Below are 18,349 nucleotides of genomic sequence, written 5' to 3'. Positions count from 1 at the left end.
AAGATCACAGTCCCCGTCATCAGAGAACTGGTAGTTTAGTAGAGGAGGTCGATGGGTAATTGAGTAATAAGTTTAACAGTCGAAGTATGTATGTACTAAATAAAGCCCATTTCTGCTTTCTGCCCACGGACGCGGGAAGTTGTTTATAGTGTAGTAAAGTGAGTCTTAACGGAAAATCGGTAACTTGGCGTGTCTTTTTCTTTTAGCTGATAGACCAGTTAAAGCCTGGTGGGAGGTTGATACTGCCGGTCGGCCCCGCAGGTGGCAACCAGATGCTGGAGCAGTACGACAAGCTGCAGGACGGCAGTGTCAAGATGAAGCCCCTGATGGGAGTGATCTACGTGCCTTTAACAGATAAAGAGAAGCAGTGGGCCAGGTGGAAGTGATTTTATCTTCTGCTCTTTCTTCTTCCACACACGCAAGGTGAAGGGTGTGGATTCTAAGACATTAGACCACAAGGCTGCTTTTTTGGTTGTCACCTTTATGCTACTCCATTCTAACATCAGAAATTCACTACATTAAAAGTCTAGACAAACTTCGCATGAGTGTGCCCTTCTTTTGGTTTAACTCATATCTTTGGGAAAGGGGGGTGAGACTTGGTTGGCACGAAGGTGGGTTTTTTTCCTTTCTCTTGGTTTTTTAATTTTTTTATTTTTCCAAAGAGGCTTTTAGCCACTGTTCAGAACTTTCTAAGGATAATTTATTATCAGCCATTAATTTTCTGTATTCACAGATCGTTTTTGTGACTGCTGTATGATCATGGAAACAAAGGCTTTGGTCTGAAGGGAAGGGGCCATCATTTCCTGCCCCTTCCACCCCCTGTTGTACCATAGTCGTAAAGAGAAAGAAGGGAAAAGATACTCTTGTCCCAGTTTTCAAAGGTGTCAGAATCCCAGAGAGGACATTGTTCCTCTCAGCTTGCTTTCTCTCTTTCAGTCAGGTTCATTGACATTCTGTCTGACAACCTGTGCCTGTTTTACATTCAGCTACTGTTTCAGAGCCACTATAAGGGATAAACTTCTCCCAGTCTATAGAACTGGCCAGCGCATTTTAAAGCCACTCTGAGTTCCTGGGGAGGTGGGGGGATTCTCTAAGCTCAAAGGGAGTGCCCAGGTCTCACAAACCCACCCAAAGGGCCAACAGCATGCGGCATAGTCTTCAGTACAGCATGGCTCGTTATAATGCCTACTTGTGTTTTGTGTTTCTGCATAATCTGAATATTTTGTTTGAAGCCCAGGTTTCTCTTCTTCCTCTCTCCTTCTCCCTTCCCCTCCCCACGTCCTCCAGTGGGAAGGAGTGAAATCGATAAGTAAGAGTGACACTAGCTAAGACTACTTAAAATTAAATGTCTAAATAAGAAAGGCTTTACAGTTTCCTTGTTTTAGGATTTTTTTTTTTTTAATTTGACAGGGGTACTTATTTTTAGAGAATTATTTTTATTTTTTTAGTGAGTAAAATGGTGATTGTAAGTTTAATAGACCTCAATCTTGTTTTATGGAAAGCGGAAAGACACTTTTTGAATAAATGTTTGATTGCAAAAATGGTCATCTAACTCCGTTTGTTCAAAACTGAGTTTTTCTTTAAACTCCGATTGGCCATTTCTGGGATATCTTACTAGGAATTGCATTTCATTCTTCACTTTATATGGATATAGCTCTTTTCTTTGAATTTTAATCTGGAGCACGGCCACTGCTTTAAAAAAAGACATTAAAAAGCTATGAGTCTTGCCAGTTAAAATCATACAGTTTTTAACAACTAATTACAGCCTTCCTCGACTTTCCTTCTAGGATGGTTATCTTGTTAAATAACAGTATGATTGCTGCTATACACAAGGGGCAAACATATCACTGAGCTCACTGACATTTGCTACCAAGTAAGAGTTCAGATTTTCATTAATAATTTAAATTTTTTCTTTTACACACAATAAATGTTAGTATTGAACATTCTACTGTCAATTTGATGATGAAGGAATTACAAAAAGGTATTTTGTTTCTATAATAAGCGGAGGTGGGTTTAGCATGAAGCTCGTGACACTTAAGCTTCAGGGCCTTCACGTGCTTAGGGTCTTTCCCGGTCCTCCCAGTTTTCTGGGCAGTCTTGTTTTTAGTCCTCTTTTTTTTTCTCCTTCATGAAGAGGTTCTTCCCGCTTCCCAGGTCATATAAACTCTAGGTTTCCACAACACCTATATTTACCCTTTATAAAACTAAACTATTTATATTAAAGCTAGAATAACTTTTAAATTTATGGACAAATATTTAGTCATTTACCAAATATTTAGATATATATATGTCTGTTTTTCTTTTCGGTCTTCAACTTTTTAAAAGATTGAGCAATTTTACATGTATGTATCACTGGAGGCATTTCTCTAGTTGTACTAGAAAGACTTCTTAATTCTTTCTGTTGTAAATGTTGTTTGTTCAGACACGTTTTTCCTACATCCAAAGATGTAGTTTGATTTTGTTTTTGTTTTTAAGTAAGTTCTGTGCCCAATGTGGGGCTTGAACTCATGACCCTGAGATCAGGAGTCGCATGCCCTACCAACTGAGCCAGCCAGGTGCCCCCCAAGATGTAGTTTTACAAAGACAATCAGTTACTTAATTGTAAATCTTTCAAGAGTATAAGTTTATAGAATGTGAAGGTGAAACAAAATCTGAAAACAGCATTGGAAAAAAAAAACAACTGCCACATTGAAAAAAATTTGTGCTGAAACAAATTACTAGAAAATAAGATGTTTGAAAGGGTAAAACAACAGTTAACTGAAAATCAAAAGAGACCATTAATCCACCGTTTCTATTTGTATTCTTAAACTCTCCGGCAGGATCGAGGCAGAAAATAGAAAGTATGCTCAGCTAGGGATTTTAAAGTGATTTTAGTGAAAGGATGAATCAAAGAAATACAGGCAAGGTTATGGGAATAGTGAAGGGTCTTGACATACCCAGGGACCGGGGACCTACCATGCTGGGCCATAGGGGGAGGAAACAGTTTGACTGGAACCCACTGAGAGCAGGGACAGCATTGCCAGGGACTGTGCTAGGGCCATGGATACACAGCTGTGAACGTGAAACCGACCATTCTCTTGGGACTTCTAGTCATGTGGGAGATCCAAACAAATCTAAAGAAGACAAACAACCAGTTAGAGTGTAGTGTGTTTAGGAGAGCAATTGAAGTGTTGAAGCCAGACCGTGAGGTGATCAGAATTACATTTCAGAAAGATGACCCTGGCTGTGGCGTAGAGAGTAGATTGGAAAGGGACAGAGCTAGAGTCTGAAACAGAATGTGGTTGTAGCAAGCTAGGGGTGAAATGGTGGTGGCCTGAATTAAGGCAGTGGTAGTAAGGATAGAATGTGGCTAACAAGAGTCGCTTGCCATTTTCTGAGTGTTCATCCCACATTTGGGAATTATCATCTAAAAAGCTCCTCCTCAGTTTTATTGCCAGGTGAGGTGATCTCTGTTCTTTCGGATCTTCTTCCAGATTAATGTAACAGCTCGTCCCCATGCTTTCTTCCGAACCTTCTCTTGTTTCCCACCAGCTTTCCGTCCTCCTCTTCCTGAGGAATCCAGAGCCGATTGCAGTGCTCTGTGAGGGTGAGGTGCAGTCTTTGCTGGGGACCTTCGATAGAAACTATGTGGGAAAACAAGAGCAGTGGTGGTGGGCATGCTGCGTTCTCATGCCACATAAAGCCCCAAGCCTGCGTGTAGACTTCTGTTTCCTTGTGCTTGGAAGGAAGGTCATTTCTAGTTTTGGTGGAGTGATGAGACGATGCCAGACGTGGGGGCCATAGACCTAGAACCTGTGGTAGTATATTCATGACGTGGATGTGTTATAGTTGTATCAGCTGCTTCATGAGCTCTTCATACTTTTTAAATCTGTGTTTCATTTAACATAAGTATATTCATTTTATATACGTAGAGATCAATATTTTGTTAATCATCTGGTAAGTTTTATTTTTATTTTTAAGAGCCACAGGAGTCAATGGAATAAGTTCATCTCTGGTTTGTGACGCTGAGGAATGTGTCAGGATTCTCATTCTATCAGCGCTTTGTTTATCCATGTCATCTTTTTTTTTTTTTTAACGTTTATTTATTTTTGAGACAGAGAGAGACAGAGCATGAATGGGGGAGGGGCAGAGAGAGAGGGAGACACAGAATCGGAAGCAGGCTCCAGGCTCCGAGCCATCAGCCCAGAGCCCGACGCGGGGCTCGAACTCACGGACTCACAGACCGTGAGATCGTGACCTGAGCTGAAGTCGGACGCTCAACCGACTGAGCCACCCAGGCGCCCCTATCCATGTCATCTTAAAGTGAAAAACATGTTATGAGTCGTTTGGGCATTTCTAAGGCCGGCAGCGTAGTTCCTAGGGTATCCGGTTGACCCTGTGTTCCGTATCATCCCATATTGTCCCTTTTAAATTTCTTGACAGACATTACAGCATTATGACATATTTTGCACCCTTAAAGGCAGGGATGTGTTTTGTTGCTTTTGGAATTCTTTTTACGTCTGTCATAAAGCTTTGTACAATCTACTGTATTACCTCGGAAAACCCGTTAATTAGAAAACACTCGTGGATTTTGATTATTGTTTCCTGGTAGTACATCTTTACATTTGTTAGATAAATGTAAAGAATATACAATATACAATAAAGAATATACAATACCAAATGTTATTAACCTAATAAATGAAGTATAGTTATATATTACATAATAATATATATAATTATTAACCTAATGAACATGTTTAGCACATATATAACCATTTTAAAGAGCCTTTCTAGAAATTAGGACATAATACTTTATTTCTAAAGTTTATTTATTTTGAGAGAGAGTGAGCGAGGCAGGGGCAGAGAGAGAGGGAGAGAGAGAATCCTAAATGGCTCCACACTGTCAACACAGAACCTGATGTAGGGCTTGATCTCACAGACTGGGAGATCATGACTTGAGTCGAAATCAAGAGTTGGATGCTTAACCGACTGAGCCAACTAGGCACCCCAGGACATAATACTTTTTATTATAAATGATCTACATGTGTAAGTCAGCTAAAGAAAGATATTTATGTAGAATTTGGAACATTAAGTGGAAAAATAAAAGCTTGAAAGTTATATAGATTTTGGGCTAATAGGATGTGACAAGGTTATACATGCACTGACAGCAAATTTTTGGTTTTCTTTGGTGCCCTAAATGTTAAAATTCAGGTTTATAAACTTAATTTCTTTTCCTTTTCCTTTTCCTTTTTTTCTTTTTAGTGCTATACAGTTCCTTCTATTTGGTTTTAGTAATACTGTTTCTGACTACCAAAGTATAATGCATGTGCCATGTAAAAATTTTTAGAAGTACAAAGAATGAAATAAAAATTACCCACAGTGTCAGAACCTAGAGATAAACATTATCGACATTTTGGTAGATATATATATCTATATATATATATATATAGATATAGATATAGATATAGATATACATTTTTTTTTTACTCTTTTATCCGTAGTTCTGTATATAGCTCTTTTGTAATTCTGAGTTCATATAGTATAGTTTTATAATCTTTTTTATTAAATAAAGTGGTATCAGTATTGTCCCACATTGTTAGTTGTTCTACAATATGATTTTTTTCCCAGTTTTATTGAGATATGATTGACATAGCATTACATTACTTTTACATGTACAACATAGAGATCTGATGTATGTATATACTACAAAATGATTACCACATTAAGTTTAGTTTTATGGTTTCAGGTCTTATATTCAAGTCTTTAATCCGTTTGGAGTTGATTTTTTTGTGTGTGGTGTAAGATGGGCCAGTGTGGTGTAAGATGGGCCAGTTTCATTCTTTTGCATCTGGCTGTCTGGTTTTCCCAGCACCATTTACTAAAGACACTATCTTTTCCCCATTGTATTTTCTTGGCTCCTTAATTAGTTGACCATATATGTGTGGGTTCATTTCTGGGTTCTCTGTTCTGTTCCATTGACCCATGTGTCTCTTTTATGGTAATATCATACTGTTTTGATTACTCTAGCTTTGTAATATAGTTTGAAATCAGTGTAATACCTCCAGCTTTGTTCTTCTTTCTAAAGATTGCTTTGGCTATTTGGGGATTTTTGTGGTTCTATACAAATTTTAGGGCTGTTCTATTTCTGTGAAAAATGCTGTTGGGATTTTGATATGGATTGCATTGAATCAGTAGATTGCTTTGGTAGTATGGATATTTAACGGTATTAATTCTTCCAATCCATGAGCATTGTGTCTTCTTCGATGTCTTTCATTAATGTCTTATACTTTTCAGTGTCCAGATCTTTCACCATGTTTAAATTTATTTTAGATATTTTATTCTTTTTGATACAATTATAAATGGGATTGTTTTAATTTCTCTTTCTGATAGTTCATTATTGGTATATAGAAACACAACTGATTTTTGTATATTGATTTTGTTTCCTGAAACTTCATTGAATTGGTTTATTAGTTTTGATTTTTTTTTTTTTTTTTGGTGGTGGTTTTAGGGTGTTCTATATATAATATGTTGTCTGCAAAAAGACAGTTTTACTTCTTTCTTTCCGATTTTGATGCCTTTTATTTCTTTTTCTTGCCTAATTGCTCTGGCTAGGATTTCCAGTGCTATGTTGAATAAAAGTGGCGAGAGTGGGCATCCTTGTCTTGTTCCTGATCTTAGAGGAAAAGCTTTCAGCTTTTCACCGTTGAGTATGATGTTAGCTGTGGGCTTGTCATATATGGCCTTTATTATGTTGAGGTACGTTTCCTCTATACCTAGTTTGTTGAGAGTTTTTATCCTTTTCTTTTTTAAAACAATTTTTAATTGAAGAGGACGTTTGGAAATGTTGTGCTATGTTGTTGGCAATAAGGATATATGTTTACAATGTCCTTAATGCCTTGCAACAGGTAAATCAAATACAGTAAATTATTTTGCAAAGACAGTAGTATCTTCAGTTTACATTTTAAAAAGAGTTAAGTGAATTTATGAAAAGAGTGTTTTGCAAGTATGAAATCTTTGCAGTTTAAATATTTTAATGCTTGCATGAATTTAAGTAAAAGCTGTTCTGTGAGAATTCTAGTATTTACATTATTTAGAAGAATATATTAAAAGGGACCAGAAATGATCATTTATCATTTAACAGATAATCCAGTACTCTATGACAAAGGCAGTTTATGGGAGATGTAATTTTTAAAATAATTTCTCACACAATTTACAAAATGTAGTTTTAAAAGAAAGCGTATTGTCTGATAGTCCCTTAATTCACCACATACCTGGGAAACTTTAGCTCTTTACTTACCTTCCCTTCACATTGATTTTAACAACTTTTTAAAGACTTTTTAATTTTTATTACAGATTAATTGTAAGAATAGTAGGAAGAGTTTCTGAATCTCTGCATCCAGAGTTACCAATGGTTAACGTTTTTATACATTCACTTTCTCACCCCCTCTTCTCTATTTATATATGCACATATATCCTATTTTTTCTTGAGATCACTTGAGATTTAGTTGCAAACGTCATACTTCTTTACCCCTAAAATTCTTGTGTATTTAGCGATGTTTTTGTCACTCAGATTGCCCTCTACTCTGAAGTTTTTTTGGCTTTTTTGATAGCTTTATTTTTTCACCTTTAACAGCTCTATTGAGGTGTAATTTATATACCATACTATTTATTTTAGGCTGCATTTGTATTCCTTCCTTCCTGTCGCTGGCAGTTGCTGGTAAGGTGCTGTGCCTGGCTGAGCGACTGGTTTCTTTTGGAGCTGATGAAGCTGCCTTCTGAAATCAGCTGACAGAGACAGCACACCTCCAGATGGTGCTTTCTCTTCCAAAGAGTTTGGGTTGAGATGGACCTACGCAGCACTTGCTAACAGACACTCTAAACAAAAGGCCAAATTCTTGCCCAGTTTTGTAAATGTAACTATAAAAAATGATCTGAACTCTAAATACTCGTCATCATTTTCTAATAAACAGTGTTAGCAAGATCCTAGATGGAGAAGTCAAAGTTTCTCTGAATTTTTGCTCTTAAAGGAAGAAAGTTATCTTTAAGAAGTAAAAAATAAAGAATTCAGGGCCTTGAGGTTTCACGTTGCATTGCAGAGCAGCATGAGGGATGTGTGGATGGCTGACTCCCATCTTTGCTTGGACTTGGGACTGTTTGCTTTGCTTTTTTTTTCCCTTCCTTTTTAATGCTTGGGGATTGGTGTATTTGTACTTATGTAATAATTGTATCTGAACTACTAGAAAGTTACAGTATGTAACGCCTACTGACATATTTCTCTTTTTCACCCCCAGGGACGAACTGTAAAAGCGCCATCAGCTTGACCAGTATATAATATTACAGTGGATTGCTCATCTCAGTTCTCAAAGCTTTTTGAAAACCAACAGCATCACAGCTTGTTTTGGACTTTGTTACACTATTATTTTCAGCATGAAAATGTGTGGTTTTGTAGGGTTTCTAATTCTTCAAAGAGGCACGGAAGCCGAATTGGTAGAGGAGCGATGCAAAGTATAAATTTGTGGATTTATTAATTCAACACACCCACACTTTACTTTAAAATATTAAAAGACGAGGTTCTGTCACATGGAAAACTTAGTTTGTGAATTGATTCTGAGGAGTGGTTTTTCTTTTAGACACTTAATTCTGTTTCAATATTAATTTATCAGATTCCTTTTGTACATGAGATAACACCACCATTCACAAGTTAGGATTCTTGGTTTTTGGATGTCTGTTAGATGCCACTAAGAAAATAGAGATGAGCTCCCTTTTTAAAGCTTTTGATGTGGTGTCATAGAATAGCATGTTGTAGATACAATCAGCTGCTTTGTCACCTTAAAACTAAGCATTTGTAAATATTAAAACTGACGAAGATGGCAGGTGATGTCCTTTAAAACACTTAGCTGTTCGGATTGGACATAACCGACATAGTACTTTCCCTCTTTAAAATTATAGGAGACTTGTAGCTCAGTATTGTTTTTTCTGTTTCCGATTTGCTGCTGATAACGTATATGGATTTAACATGCTGTGTAAGCTGGGTCCTAGTCGCTGAACAGTTTATGCAGCTGCTTTGCCAAATAAAGTTAAAAGTAAAAGAGGCGTCGGTGGTGTTTGAATCCCCGGGAAAGAACCACGTGTCCACCAGATGCAAAGTGCTGACTGAGAGAGGTCACGGAGAGAAAGTGGTTTCTCTGATGCTCCGCTTTATGACGTCTGAGTAGCGTGGGTGGACAGGTACCTCCGGCGGTACGTTGCTAGACTGACTGTTTCCAGCGGACCAGGACCACACCTCATCATCCTTCTTTGCCTAACACGGGGCTTGCCCTCTTGCAGATGAACAGTACATGCTGAGTGAGTGCGTGAATGAAGGTCAAGGATAAATGTGACAAAACCCATCTCATCTGTAAACCTTTCCTGGGGCACCCGGGTGGCTCCGTCAGTTAAGCAGCCGACCCTTGACTTCGGCTCAGGTCGTGATCTCACGCTTCGTGGGTTCAAGCTCTCCATCGGGCTCTGCGCTGACAGCGCGGAGCCTGCTTGGGATTCTGTCTCCCTCTCCCTCTCTGCCCCTCCCCGACTCACTCTCGCTCTCTCAAAACAAATAAATATGTATTAATATGATGACTGTAAAAATGAGTTTCTAAGAAGGCCGTAGCGCTTTGGGATCTTGTTTAAATATTGTCATTTTATACCTTTTATAAAAAGATCTTTGTTTTTCCAGGAGTTCTAGAACTTGAAAAAATACAAACTGTGTATCTAGCACAGCTAATACTCTCAGCAAAAGAACCCCCCCCCCCCCCCCCGGTGTGCAAGTGAGTCTGATTCTGGCAAGTTGATCCTTAGCGTGTGTGGCACCTCTCCCCCACTTCTTAAAGGCTTAAGCTTTACTTGTTTAAAAATGGTTTTAAAAAAATATACATACATACACGTTTTTTCACTAGTGTCTCTTGGGCAAGATCCCACACAGGAAACTAGCGTTAGTTGGCAGTTAAAACTTGTGAGTTTTAGTTCCCTGCTGGTTTGCTGGTGTTGGCATCGCTTCTGGATCCAGTCCACGAGCCCTTTTGGTGCAGGACTCCATGTCATTTGAGGTAGTTTCAAAGGTCCGGTATCCTTTTAGGATTTTAGATTGATTCTTAACCACTAGTCTGTATCCTTCATAGCGATTGCCGACATTTTATTATATGTAAATTCCTACCATATGTAAAAAAGCCCTTACTCTCAAGGAGTTTGCAATCTGGCTTGAGGGTACAGTCTATAAATATGCTAGGACCAAGTGCCACCTGATTGCTATAGACAAATGCCATGCCAAGCATTACTGTTGGATTTTACACTTTTGTGAGTGAAAAAATTTTTAAGTGTTTATGTATTTTGAGAGAGAGCATGCACACACGTGCACGAGTGGGAGAGGGGCAGGGAGAGAGAGAGAGAGAGAGAGAGAGAGAGAGAGAGAAGCACAAGCGGGCTCCTGCTCAGCACGGAGCCCAGTGTGGGGCTTGATCCCATAACCCTGGGATCATGACCCAAGCTGAAATCAAGAGGCGAACACTCAACCGAGTGAGCCCCCCAGGTGCCCCAACAGGAGTGGATTTTAAGGGAGCATTGACAGGGGCAGAAAGCAAAAATGAATTTTAACTAGGTATAAGAGCTTTCTTTTTAAGAGAGCTGAGTTTATGTATGTGCCAGAGAAAAGAAATGTTTAATCTTTAGTATTCATAATCGCTAAAATACTTTAGCATTCCATTGTTTCTTAATGGAAGTGATTCCTTTATACAGTATAAAGAGGACAGTGAAAATATTTTTTAAAGTTCCAGTCTGCTGTGTTCCTGTTGAAACAAGATGATTTTATAGATTTGATTTTATTAAAGGCCAACCTAATTCTCAGTTAAGAATGAAAATGAAGAACTCCAGTTTCTAATGAGGATTTCAACGCTTTTCCAATCAGTAACATTAGTGGGGGGGGTGGGGAATGACATTTTAGGAAAATAGTACATTATCATTGTCCATGTAAATATTTAAAATCCATTGCCTTAATTTTTAAAAACTGCCATTGCTCAAAAAAAGTTGATTACACTTTTTAAATTGGCTTAATGTACCTATCCTAAGGTATCTTAAAAATTCAATGTATTTTAGGAGCGCCTGGGTGGCTCAGTCGGTTAAGCGTCTGACTTCAGCTCGGGTCATGATCTCACGGTTCGTGGGTTCGAGCCCCACGTCAGGCTCTGTGCTGACAGCTCAGAGCCCGGAGCCTGCTTCAGATTCTGTGTCTCCCTCTCTCTCTGCCCCACCCCTGCTTGTGCTCTGTCTCTGTCTTTCAAAAATGAATAAACATTAAAAAAAATAACATTTAAAAAAATTCAATGTATTTTAAAGTAGGATAACATTTTTTTAGTAATATTTTAATGCTCATGAATTTTTTGAAATCTGAAACCATCTATAGCATTAGATTGTGAGCCGAGGAATAAAGCTCCTTAGTTTTGTTTCATTAGAGAGGTAGGTGTTTCTGCTTTTCAGGTAACTGTTAGTGAATTTTCCAGTAGTTTGGTGTGGCACTAAAGCTCATATGACAATGGCCATTGAATACTAATGTTGTAAATGAAATAGCAAACATGGGTAATTTTTTAAATGTTCTAAATGGGATTCAGAAGGCCAATAACTTAGGTAAGTGCTACATCCTTTGAGGGTATAAATCATTTCCTACAACGCACTAAATTCTTAAAGAACTACATTAGTAAAGTAAAAGTGCCCTGATCTTGGGGTGCCTGAGTGGCTCAGTCAGTTAAGCATCCAACTTGATTTCAGCTCAAGCTATGATCTCACAGTCGTGAGTTCGAGCCCAGTGTCAGGCTCTGTGCTGACACTGCAGAGCCTGCTTGGGATTCCCTCTCTCCCTTTCTCTCTCTCTGTGCCCGTCCCCGACTTGCTCCTGGGCACACTCCCTCTCAAATAAAGTTAAGGGACACCTGGGTGGCTCAGTTAGGTGTCCGACTCTTGATTGTGGCCCAGATCATGATTTCATGGTTTGTGGTATTGAGACCTGCATCAGGCTCTGTGCTGTCTGCTTGGGATTCTCTCTCTCTCTCTCTCTCTCTCTCTCTCTCCTCCCCCACCCTCCCCACCCCTCCCCACCCCTCTCCTACCTGCTCTCTCTCAAAGTAAACATTTAAAAATAAATAGACTTTTAAAAAAGAAGTGTTCTGATCAGATTTCAGTTTCATGTCTCTTAATTTCTCCTATCATTTTTCAGGAAGATGACAATGTTTTGTCCCCATTGTACTTAAAGGGTGGCTCAGATTGCCAGTAAGAATATCCTGCGTAGGGGCACCTGGGTGGCTCAGTCGGTTGAGCGTCCAATGTCGGCCTAGGCCATGATCTCGCCATTCCCAAGTTCGAGCCCTGCATCGGGCTCTTGCTGACAGCGCAGAGCCTGGAGTCTGCTTCGAATTCTGTGTCTCCCTCTCTCTCTCTCTCTGTCCCTCCCCCGCTCGTGCTCTGTCTCTATCTCTCAAAAACAAATAAACATTAAAAAAAATCCTGTGTGAGGAAAACTGGCTGGCCCGTGTAGCCCACAGAAGTTGTGTATCGTAATATAATAAAAATGAAACAAGTCCAAGAGTTTCCTTATCTTTAATCCTTCTACCAGTGCTCTAATGGTAGATGTTAGTTCCCCTCTGTAGGCTTCACCTTTATAGCTGACTTTGTGTTGTTTAAGCCAGGATTCTTTTTGAAGTGCTCCTTGTCTGGTGGGAGAGAAAAGATCTTTTAGTTCCCATAGAGGCTGTCCTGAGGCAGTGAATCCCTCTCTTCCCCTCTCTCTTTCCCCTTGTTCTTTCCCTTCACTTCCTTTCCAAGACGAGAGAAAGTTCGAGGGCTGCTGGAGCTGAAGAGCTCATTCTTACTCAGAGTGTCCTAATAGGACAGGCATCAGAATACTTTTTTGTCCAAAGGGCAGGTGATTGCAGCACTGAGGACATCTTAAATACAAGAGCAGCAATCCAGGGGCCGGGGGCAGCCAAGGACATTTATATTTGAGTTCCCACGCCCCAAATACGTCACTGTGATGCCCCCGCCCAAAAGATCACATCACATAGAATAATTTTTTTGGCCAACCCTGTTTATTTAGGCTTTTGGGGGTGATTATCTTGTCAGGATTTTGCTTGGGAATTACATTATAGATGAAAGGGACTGTAGAATTTCCATGTGAACACGACCGTGTCAGTTGTAAATCAATTATAGAGATTTTCTGGGGGAAAAGAGCTACCCTTCTTTAGGATCTTGGCTCCTTTATGTGATTAGCTTGTAGGGAACGGAATTGGATAAAGCAGGTCGGACATTACAGGTGGGGGTGTTAAAGGAGTGTCAGATTGGCTCCCCTTCAACAGCAAACAACATTGAAGGCATGATCTCAGATTGTAGAGTTCATGGTTCTGATTTCTTCATTCTTCTATACACACATTTGTAGATTACACATTTAGAGATTTTTCTAAATTTCTGTTTTGATCTGTGAAACTGCTTTGTTTAAATATGAGAACATAGACTTTTGATATTTTTGGACTTTTGGGTCTTCAGTCATATGAAATGAAAACGAAAGAATTTTTTTTAAGTCCAAATACTCAGTACAATTTTCCTTAAGCTTTTTGGTAAAAGTTAAACTAATTTTAAAATGTGTTCTGAGGGGCGCCTGGGTGGCTCAGTCGGTTAAGCGTCCGACTTCGGCTCAGGTCATGATCTCGCGGTTCGTGAATTCGAGCCCCGCGTCGGGCTCTGGGTTGATGGCTCAGAGCCTGGAGCCTGTTTCAGATTCTGTGTCTCCCTCTCTCTCTGACCCTCCCCCGTTCATGCTCTGTCTCTCTCTGTCTCAAAAATAAATAAACGTTAAAAAAAAATGTGTTTTGAGAAGTTTCCTATGTTTTGAAATAACTGTATAAAAACATCTTTAAGCTGAATGATATTGTAAGTTGATCTCTTTCCAATTTACAGCGAGGTAACAAAGACTAAAAACAGAGGTGATGGGAGAATTCAAATGAGTAGGAACGAAGACACACGGAGACCTAAATGAAGCAAATGGAGGAGGCTCAGTCCTAACCACTCAGTTCATTTCTGAACACATCCAGCTTTGGTGTGTCCAACCGTATTTTCATCCCTGGCGGTTTGACATTTACCCCCCAAAAAATCTGTGTTTGCTCTCAAAGTAGCTATAAAATATGCACTTTATTTAGAATACTAGAGAGAATTGAGCAGGACAAAAGAGCTGGGAAAAATAGGGCCAGTGCCCCCCCCAAAAAGTCAGCATCACAATTGATTAAAAAGCCACGGAGATGTGAACATTTGTGAACAGCAAACTAAGCTTTTCTATTTGGCTTGGGCAGTTTTTCGTTAGAAATCCTCATTCGGTTTTAACACCAACAGTTAGACAAAACTTAGAGTCCAGTAAAGAGAACAAATAATTGAGAGTCACTCTGCTAGGAACAAAACGGTACAATCCCCAACCATCGAACTGGGGACAGTGTAACTTAAGAGACCCCCAGTGATGATCCCAGGCCCAGAAGCTGCTGTTACGGAGCATCATGACTGTGATGCAGGCAGCACGTTGTGAGGACCCGAACGGCCCCGTGCCCCGGGCCCCAGCGCACTGTCCTATGTTTATGTACAGGAAGTCCAGTTAATTCATCGGCAAGGTCTGCCCTGAACGGCAAAACTGAAGAACAAATAGAAATACGCATCTCCGCGTTTGGGTTGCGGGAAAATATGATAAAGGACAACACGAAACAGCCCTCAGTGACTGAGGAGGGCTGGGAAGTGTGAAAGCGAATCAGGGAGCCGAATCACAGATTATGAAAAGTCAGGAGGAGAAAGATGAAGACATTCTGTTATTTTCCCGTGGAAGAGAACAAACCTGATACTCGAGTGACTGGCATTCAAGCTTCTGGAAGGATGGAGGCTGGCTGTTGTCTGCTTGTAGAGACGGGAGGAAAGAAGCTCTGAGTTTTCTGGAAGGTGGCTCAGATGGGCCTTTTCTCAGGAAGAGACGTGAGACACACGAACATGTTTGAGCAGCAAATCGTGGCCAAGCTTCCCTCTAAAATTATTTTGAAATCATCTTAGATGCAGAATGCCTTCAGTCAGATACTCACAGTTAAGGTGACTTTCAAAAGTCCCATTCAGTCCATCTGACAATACAAATATTTTGTAGACCCCGATTCTCCTTCTCTAATTCCTAATTTCCCCCTTTGCAAGATAAGGTTGATAGGATTAAATCCAGGTAATACAGGGACAGCTCAGTAAATAATAGCAACTTATGATGATTAGGTTAAATGGTTGTTTAAAGTCACAAGAATAAAATACAGTTTATGAAAGGGATATCGTACACGCGGATGTGGACATCTTTTCTCAAGTCTTTCAACACCATAGCAATACTAAATCGTGTTTTAATTTCTTCACGTATAAAAAGATGTACTGAAAGATGCACGCCTCAGCAGTTGTTATTGTGTCGCGTATGGCTACAGGTGATGTCCTTCTCTGGACTAGGACACTGCACGGCATCACACAGAGAGCGCCGAGGGCCTCAGGTCACTCGTGCTGTCCTTTCTCTAACCTGCCCTGGAGGGGAGATGGAAGTCTTTGCTCAATTCTTAATATTTAACAAAATGCTTGGACCTCTCAGGACATAAAAGTAACCGATTTCTCTGTTTTTCTAGAACTAACTTGCCATTTCTTAGTGGGTTCGTTATATTTCTGACCCAAATTAAGCCCTTTGCCAAAGGAACGACTTACCCCAGGTTCAGTCTGAAAATAAAGTGTTCTACAATGTGTTCAAGTATTTTAGAAGATTTGCCACTTACGAGGAAAAAGCCATACTATGTAAATGGTAACATCGTGTGAGTGTAGACAGGCACCACAGTCCTCTCAAGGAGAATGATTTCTACAACATGTATAATCCCGGCGTGAAGTGACGAGGGGAATAATTTGCCTTTAAAAATCCTACAGACTGATTAACAGGGAAAAGATGCAAAGCCAGACGGCCAGTTTTCTGCAAAGACGAATTTGTGCAAGACTGCTCTATGCTGTGGGAATACGTAAGCCCGACATTAGCTGATTGCACGTTACGGCGTCTGAAGCATTGAGTAAATAGTGGAGAAAAGTGGCTCAATCCCGTTGGATGAAAGACCCTGCTGATCCTTAAACGCGGCATGTTTACAAAAGCCGCACCTACAAACCCGATGCTCAGCGTTCTGCTTTCCAGTTTGAATGCATCTTCCTCTTCCATCAACACAGACTAGTGTTGAAAGCCAGCGACTACAGAAATAAAGCCGCTGTGTTCGGGACCAGCAAGCAGCGCTGAGGAGATTCAAGAAAGAACTAATTGTCCTCCTCCCACTTCGCCCTCAGCTGAGTTTGTGTTGAAATGTTTGACCTGCCGCCTCTTCTTCCACCAGGATTTCCCAGCTCCCTTCACGACCGTGTTACGGCTATTTGTCATCCAAAGTCGGGGTTTTCTCACCCAAAGGTAAGCCTGATGAGGCAGCCCCCTAAATGACACGATGTCAGAGGCCCTGGGATAAACTCACATTCACCTTCCCCGAGGCCTCCTTGACGTGTTCATGGGGCTCTAGTACAGATACTCCTGCCATTGAAGGTATAAACTCACTTGAGATCCATTCCTAGAGACAGGTTTTGAAGGGGAGAGGAGAAAGGAGAGCACGGGAAGCTTAGCGTGAGGAACAAGAGGGCCTCAGAACAAGAGGAAGCCGTGTATCAAGAGGCCCCGGGTTGCCAGGGGCCCGTGGTTGGCCTCTAGAAAGTAAAGGGTTAACGTCGCCATTCCAAGGCCACCCCTCGAATCGCTGAATTTTCTGCCGTGGCTAACTGCAAACTGCTATTTTCCGGGACAGCTTACGTAAGTCAGAATTCGATGTGTGAGTCTTTACTCAGACGGACTCCTCTCTAAATTTCAAAATATTTCACACACTTCCCAAAGAAAATCTTCCTACAATAAATAAAAACAAAGGTTTGGGGTTTTCAGAATTTTCTGGGGTTTCGGTATTTTTCTTAGCCCAGTTCAAACCAAAGAGGTTTCTAAATATCCGGAACACAGTATATGTATGAATTAAAAGTGAAACATCCTCACCCCCCAGCTATTTAAGTGACACTTTTATAGATACATCCCATTTATGAGGTAGTCGGATTCCTCAGACGTAATGGGACGAGCTTTTTTAAGTTTCTGTTTCACCAGGCGTAGTCGGCAAGCGACCATGAGAAGCAGCAGAGCCGTGATGGCCAAACCCAGGGCCAAGGGTAGCACTGCACCTGCGGAATGGTTAGAAACAAATAGGGCAGGTCACTGACTAGTAACAATAACCGCTGCAATTTACTGTGTGATAAACACTTTACATGCGCTATTTAATCTGAACACGTCAATTAAGTAGGTACTCGAACCATCACCATCTTATAGATTAACTAAGGTGCCGAGATTACGTAATTGCTCTAAGAGCATACAGTTGGCAAATGGCAGGTCTAGTTCTCAAACCCAGACGTCTTTAAAACCAAATTCTGGGGCGCCTGGGTGGTTCAGTCAGTCAAGCGTCCGACTCTTGACTTTGGCTCAGGTCATGATCTCCTGGTTCATGAATTCGAGCCCCTCATCAGGCTCGGCACTGACAACAGGCAGCCTGCTTGGGATTCTCTCTCTCCCTCTCTTTCTCTCAAAATAAATAAATAAACTTTAAAAAAAAAAAAAAAGGAAACTTATTTTCATTTCTAAATCCAGAGAACCTACTCTCAGCCAGTAGAAGCACCGCTGAGAGGCACCTTCAGAATATGGCCGCGTGATTCTCGCTAAGGGTAGTTGAAGAGAAAGTCTCTGCAGTTCTCCTTCACAGGCTTTACCCTGTGGGATCGGACGCAGACACCCAGACTAGAAGCAGCCTGTCCAGGCTTGCAGGAGTCGGGAAGGGACAGGGTGTGCCCCAGATCAGTCTTTCTTATCAAGCTCAGCAGCTCTATTCTTAGACCCGTCTACTCTGGAGTCCGGCCAGGCTTGGAGATGATATGGTGGAACCATTTTTAGCTGCAGGGGCCTTGCCAACTGGTGGAATTAGAGGAGTAAAAATGTCCATTGCAGAAGCTGATTCGGTAACGCTTCATTTCATTCACTTCTTCACTCGCTCAGTGTTAATTGGGAGCCATGCGCCTGACCCTGATCCAAGTGCGGGCGGCCAAAGACAATAAGCCAGTGCTGCAGAGTGCCAGCCCCGCACTAGGTGCTTGGTGGTTTAAATCCAAACCTCGCAACCACCACGAGTTGGTACTATTAGTATCCCCATTTTACCAGTGAAGGAACTAAGACAGCAAGAATTAAGTGACTAACAGATGTTGG

The 18,349-nt window shown here is 40.7% G+C and overlaps 2 protein-coding genes across 7 annotated transcripts in view; one reads left to right on the top strand and one right to left on the bottom strand.

The window, feature by feature from the left end:
- The window catches only part of PCMT1 (protein-L-isoaspartate (D-aspartate) O-methyltransferase), a 51,292-nt gene extending 42,221 nt beyond the window's left edge, over window positions 1-9,071 (top strand). Inside the window, exons 7-9 of one of the 3 annotated variants that reach the window (XM_053904388.1) lie at window positions 207-376; window positions 6,592-6,735; window positions 8,271-9,071. In XM_053904388.1, coding sequence (XP_053760363.1) covers window positions 207-376; window positions 6,592-6,735; window positions 8,271-8,283 — 327 coding nt within the window. In that variant the 3' untranslated portion in view covers window positions 8,284-9,071. Of the gene's footprint in view, window positions 1-206; window positions 424-6,591; window positions 6,736-8,270 lie in introns of all 3 variants that reach the window. The other 2 variants (XM_019425009.2, XM_019425010.2) reach the window with 2 other exon arrangements.
- Window positions 9,072-14,165: 5,094 nt separating this feature from the next.
- Window positions 14,166-18,349, bottom strand: part of LRP11 (LDL receptor related protein 11) — a 53,519-nt gene continuing 49,335 nt past the window's right edge. For 3 of the 4 annotated variants that reach the window (XM_019425006.2, XM_019425007.2, XM_019425008.2), the window contains one exon: window positions 14,166-17,280. In XM_019425006.2, the coding sequence (XP_019280551.2) occupies window positions 17,126-17,280 (155 nt within the window). In that variant the 3' untranslated portion in view covers window positions 14,166-17,125. The remainder of the gene's footprint in view (window positions 17,281-18,349) is intronic. The other variant, XM_053904387.1, reaches the window with a different exon arrangement.

This window comes from Panthera pardus, unplaced genomic scaffold (genome assembly GCF_024362965.1).
Source record: "Panthera pardus isolate Hobbes unplaced genomic scaffold, ASM2436296v1 HiC_scaffold_17, whole genome shotgun sequence".
Classification (NCBI taxonomy): domain Eukaryota; kingdom Metazoa; phylum Chordata; class Mammalia; order Carnivora; family Felidae; genus Panthera; species Panthera pardus.
Note: the sequence above shows the minus strand (reverse complement) of the source record. Positions and strands in the feature narration are given on the sequence as shown.